The 6,034-nt window shown below is 33.0% G+C and overlaps 1 protein-coding gene across 1 annotated transcript in view; it reads left to right on the top strand.

Annotated features, from left to right (window-relative positions):
• The first annotated feature begins 345 nt into the window (after positions 1 to 345).
• The window catches only part of LOC114336164 (CAD protein), a 206,016-nt gene continuing 200,327 nt past the window's right edge, over positions 346 to 6,034 (top strand). Inside the window, exon 1 of the mRNA XM_050656981.1 lies at positions 346 to 551. Coding sequence (XP_050512938.1) covers positions 446 to 551 — 106 coding nt within the window. The 5' untranslated portion in view covers positions 346 to 445. The remainder of the gene's footprint in view (positions 552 to 6,034) is intronic.

Genomic DNA, 6,034 nt, shown 5'->3' with positions numbered 1-6,034 from the left:
ACATTCGAGGCAATTACAGGAAATTGTTAACATTAATTGACAAAAAAGATAAAAAATTTTGCCAACATCTAGAAACATCAACTGTTTTTTCGAGAGTTTCAAGTGATAGGTATACAAAATGATATTATTGAAGCTATATATACATTTAGACATATCTTCATTTTTTTAAATAAGATTTTTTGCATCTGGTTTCGGTAACACTTTAGAAAAAGTCACGCGTCGCCACTGTTTCCAAGAAATTACTGCAAAAAAATATGAGTCACCTCTCAACAACCATCAATAAACTCATGCGCCCTGGACTATATCTGATAAACAATAATTTACGGACAGTGGTAGCGCGCTCGCGCTCGCGCTAGTCAACAACACAACATTGACTGCAGTAGTGTGTAAGTGGTGCCGGTTACTTGGTTTTTAATAATTCGCGTTTTCTGAATTTTTTACTAATATGGCAAATTCAGAACACAAAGTGCCTTGCTTTTTAGTATTAGAGGATGGAACAATACTGCCAGGGGAGTCGTTTGGGGCCCAAAAAGCCGTAGAAGGCGAAGTTGGTATGTGTTTTTATACACGTGTTATTTTACGCGTTTTAAAGGTTATGTTTTTGTAATGTTATTATGCAGTAGCGTTTTGTTTTATTATTACTGGAATAATACTTCCCATAATAGTAAGGTAAAATTAGTATTATACCTACTTTTTATGTTTAGGGACAAGTGTTCATTACCTTTTTAAAATTAATTTAGACTGCACTGTCTTCTCTAATTAAACCGGTATTTAATAGGATATTGCGCATTTGATATATTTAATTAAGAGCAAACAGTAGCGATCAACAGGTAGCAACAAACGCGTTCCAAGATTGCGGCTCTAATTTTGAATATTTTGTCGAGATATTTGGCACACATATTCGTAATATAATAAAGAATGGCGGTACAGAGCCCAATTTCAGAAATATGTTAGTATGTGGAAATTACTCTATAACTAAATAAAATATTTAAAAAAGGAGCCTGTACCGCCATTAAGAAAGACAAAAAAATACACTTTCTTCAAATAAACTTTTTTGTCCCGTGCCTAGATTTTGTGTCACATTGGAACTACTAAAAATCGATTTTTTTATTACAAGAAATCGAACGTCACTGACTTGGCAACATTTCGCGCCTATGTGTATAAAAATTATTGTTTTTGATAGTATAAACGTCACTGTCAGTGTAGAATTACCGACGCACTGTTGCCTCACTTTTGAAAGTTCGCAAAACTTTCGCAATCTTGGACCGCGTTAGTTGCTACCTGTTGATCGCTACTGTGTGCTCGTAAAATAGGGCTTTTCATCGATTGTCATTTGTTTCGAGCTTCTGTCATGTTGTATAATCTGTGTATAATATACACGGATTATACGAAATATGACAGAAGCTCGAAACAAATGACTGTGAATGAAAAGCCCTATTTATAACATATTGTTCGAATTGCCTTTTTTGGTTTTAAGTAATAGTTATTTTCCTACGCAAAATTATATCTTCTTTTGAACTTTTTCGCGACTAAACCTCTGAGTAACCTTAATACCTATAGGTACCTATAGATATGGACTTCAGTGGCGTAGCTAGCCCCACGGGGGCCCCATATCAAAGTTTGTCGCGGGGCCCTTTTCCCCGCGACAAAAGAAGCAAAAAGGCTTGTGTAGAATAGAATAGAAACATGTTTTATTGTCACTGAAAATTTTACAATTTTATGGACAAAGCTTACAAAAAGTCGGAAAAAAAAACAAAAACAAATACAGTTTACTGAAATTACATAAATCGTCAATATTAGTACAAAATAAAAGATAATGAAATAAAACAAAAAAATATATTGCAAAATTTAAATAAATTGCACACTACATAATACAACCGTAGAAACTAATAAGTTCTGCGTATAGCACCCAAATATAAATAATAATAAACCTAATAAACTCTAAACCAAACTAGAAAAATAGATTTGAATTGTCGAGACTCATTGTTTGAAAACAGATTAAGTTTTTTCAATCTAAGGATGAATGGACATTGAAAATGAGCTTAAACAAAGAAGCTCTGTTCTTATGGTATAAGGGTGAGCGGCAAGCAAATACACTTTTTCAAGAAATTAACGTATCACCTTAAAAATGGGTCATTTTTGATGTCTTGAATTTACTAAACCTGTTGATCAATTTAAGTGATTTTTTTAATCTGTTATAGCCTTATCCTTTAACAATATCGCTGTAATAATATTGTTCCTAGACAGGTAAATTGCCATTGTATACTGGATGTACCAATCAACCTGATTTTTTCTCTCAAAGTTCGCGTTACCCTGTGGCATATTTTAGCATTTATAAAATACTGAAATTAAAACCCAACTACATAATTATAGCCTCATATTTTATTAACATTCTGAACAACTAGCCTTGTTTTTCGTCAATACGGGGTGTTTTTAAATAAGTATGGCAAACTCTAAAGCGGCCCATAAATTGCGTTCTTGCTTGACTGTTTTGTTAACTTTTTTTCTTAGACGAGCAAGTCTGTTCAAACAAAAATGACTATTGCATCATTTTTGCAAGCGAGCAAGAACGACAGTTTTCAACCCACAAACTTCCGTTTTGCGTCATTTTTGTTCGAACAGACTAGCTCATCGAACGAAACTGTCGAACAATAATGCAATTTGTGGGCCGCTTAAGGGGTAATTCTACATGAAAAAGTAATGACAGTTTGTGTTTGCTTTATAAACGTATGTCTGCAAATGCTTCGCCTCCGAGATAGGGGGTGTTAAAATTTTTCTTACAATCTGACACTATTTATTGCCCTAAAACCGGTTAAAATATGCAAGTAAAATTTGGAAAGTTTTAAGAGGTAGTTATTGCGCATTTTTGATATACAATTAGTAATTTAATATTCACCATTGGCGCGAATACGGGTAATATGACCCTTATGTGCGCCAATGGTGAACATAAAATTCTTAATTGTAGGTATGTTAAAAAATGCACAATCACTACCTGTTAGAACCCACCAAATTTCATTTGCATATATCAACCGGTTTTAGAGCAAATAATAAATCGTCAGTTTGTAAGATAAATCTCCACACCCCATATCTCGGACATACGTTTATAAAGCAACCTATCTTATCTTTATTTTTTCATGCAGAAATAACCCTTAAAGTTTGCCATACTTGTTTAAAAACACCCTGTATTGATCAAAAATAAGACTAGTTGTTAAAGTATTACATACCTAACTTCTTTATTATCCAACGTAAACGAATGAATCGAAAAACATAATGTTAAGAAAACATGAGGCTATAGTTGGGTTTTAATTTCAGTATTTTATAAATGCTACAATATTCCACAGGGTGACGAGAACTTTGAGAAAAAATCACAGTTTGCTTGGTATACAGCCGGTACACAATGACAATTTACCTGTCTAGCAACCATATTATTACAACTATATTGTTCAACAAAAAAATCAGTTAAATCGGAAAACAGGTTTAGGAAATATGAGACATTAAAAATGACCAATTTTTAAGGTGGTGCGTTAATTTCTTGGAGAACTGTAGATATACATAAATACAATTATAAATAAAGAACAGATTATACGAAAATATACCCAAACAATACACACTGTTTCAAATATTCAAAGATAAAGCGATTACAAAAGTTGCTATTTGGCATTATACATTATACAATAACTCACACACAGCTAACGGAATTGACAATGAGAGGTAGTTTGAAAACAAAAAAGCTCTGTTCTTATGGAGCAGAGAATATATTATAGATAAATACGATTTATATAGGTGTAGACGTAGATAAAGAATCCACTACACCAAAATGTTGATATCCAAACAACATACACTGTTTCAAAGCATTTTAATAGTGAAATAATTGTAGAACACTTTGTTCAATTTTTGTAAGTGAAATTTTGTTTCGACATGTTGCGCTGGGGGCCCCTGAATGTCGGGGGCCCCGTATAATTGATACGGCTGATACGGCGGTAGCTACGCCCCTGATGGACTTTTATGTAGGATCTTTCGCTTCTTAATTTATAATTATTATATTATATTGTTCAACCGATTTTTTTTATTTTACTAGATAGGTACTCTTCCCCTAAAATATTTAACTTTAGTATGTACCGGGTGTCCCAATAAGAATGGCTCTCGGCCTCGGCCATATCTCAGGAACCGTTTATAGTACAGCTTTGAGAAAAAAAATTATAACAAAAGTTGCATCGGGAAAGCCTGGAAATTATTTTCATAATTGTAGGTCTACCGCTAGAGGGCCTAATTGAATATCAAAAATTAAAAAATCAAAATTTTTCAAAATTTGCCTAATGAAAGGACACTGGAAATCCGATCATCGCATTCTTCATAAAATTCTGCGCATATTTGATTTTCACAAATTTAAGTTTACCTTTTGCAAATAAGAGGTGGGGGTGAGTGGGAACCTTGTTATGAAAAAAAGGCTGTAAGTCCGGTTCTGCTAAATCGAATTTTGCAAAGTTGTTCTTGTTGAAAACAGTTCTTTTTCGTCAATGTAAAAGTTATAATTTTGAAACAGCCTAATAAGTAATATGCCAGCCAGAAGGCCTTATTATATTTTTTCAAGAAATCTAGTTTTCTTTGGAAAATATTAAATAGAATTATGCATTTTTAATCCTGTATTACAAAATTAGACTAAATTGGCAACATAATAGCAAAAACCGCATATTCAGACCTTTTTTCTATCTCGAGATATCTTAAGAAACGTGTAAATTTTAAACATAACTGCTACTGTCACCGGTAAACGAAGTTAAGGAAAAGTAGTGTGCTGTGGAAAAAATAGAGAAACATTTCAGATGTCAACGTTTATAATTAATTAAAATAACAATAAGACAAACAACACTATAAAATATAACAAAGAAATAAAAACAACTACTTACTGACGGCCTAAATGTTCAAATTGTTGGTCATCATTTTCGATGGCATTTACTCTTTCAATATTAGATTGAACAGCAGTCTCAATTTCTGCTCTCGAAATGCTTTGAATGGTTTGGGGCTTGGGGAACTGTTTTAGACTTTTATTTATGGGGACGGAATAAAGACCCTATCTTTGCAGCTAGGCCCACTACTAGATAAAACATGATCCAGAGAATTCGTACCGCCATTCAAAGCATTTCGAGAGCAGAAATTGAGACTGCTGTTCAATCTACTGTTGAAAGAGTAAATGCTTGCATCAAAATGGTGGGCAACAATTTGAACATTTAGGTCGCCACTAAGTAGTTGTTTTTATTTCTTTGTTATATCTTATAGTGTTGTTTGTCTTATTGTTGTTTTAATTAATTATATACGTTTACATCTGGAAAATGTTTCTTTGTTTTTTCCATAGCACACTATTTTTCCTTAATTAAAAAAAAGGTATCGACATGCGGTTTTCGCAATTTTGATGCTAGTTTGGTCTAATTTTGTAATACAGGATTAGAAATGCATACTTGTGTTTAATATTTTCCAAAAAAAACTAGATTTCTGAAAAAAAAAATAAAATAACGCCTCCTAGCTGGGATATTACTTATTAGACTTTTGCGAAATTATAACTCTTACATTGACGAAAAAAAGCTGTTTTCAACAAAACCCAGTTTGCAAAATTCGATTTAGCAGAACCGGACTTACAGCCATTTTTTCATAACAAGATTCCCACTCACCCCACCTCTTATTTGCAAAGGTAGACTTAAACTTGTGAAATCAAATATGCGCAGAATTTTATGAAGAATACGATGATCGGATTTCCAGTGCCCTTTCATTAGGAAAATTTTGTAAAATTTTGATTTTTTTAATATTTGATATTCAAGTACGCCCTCTAGCGGTGGACCTACAATTATGAAAATAATTTCCAGGCTTTTCCCGAGACAACTTTTGTTATAATTTTTTTCTGAAAGCTGTACTATAAACGGTTCCTAAGATATGGTCGAGGGTCATTCTTATTGGGACACCCATTGGGTACATTGAATTACGGTTTTTGCCCCAAATTTTAAAGAACCGCTTGGATTGACATGAAATTTGGTATAGGTACATA

This window comes from Diabrotica virgifera, chromosome 7 (assembly GCF_917563875.1).
Source record: "Diabrotica virgifera virgifera chromosome 7, PGI_DIABVI_V3a".
Taxonomy (NCBI): domain Eukaryota; kingdom Metazoa; phylum Arthropoda; class Insecta; order Coleoptera; family Chrysomelidae; genus Diabrotica; species Diabrotica virgifera.
This window is presented reverse-complemented; position numbering and strand designations above follow the sequence as displayed.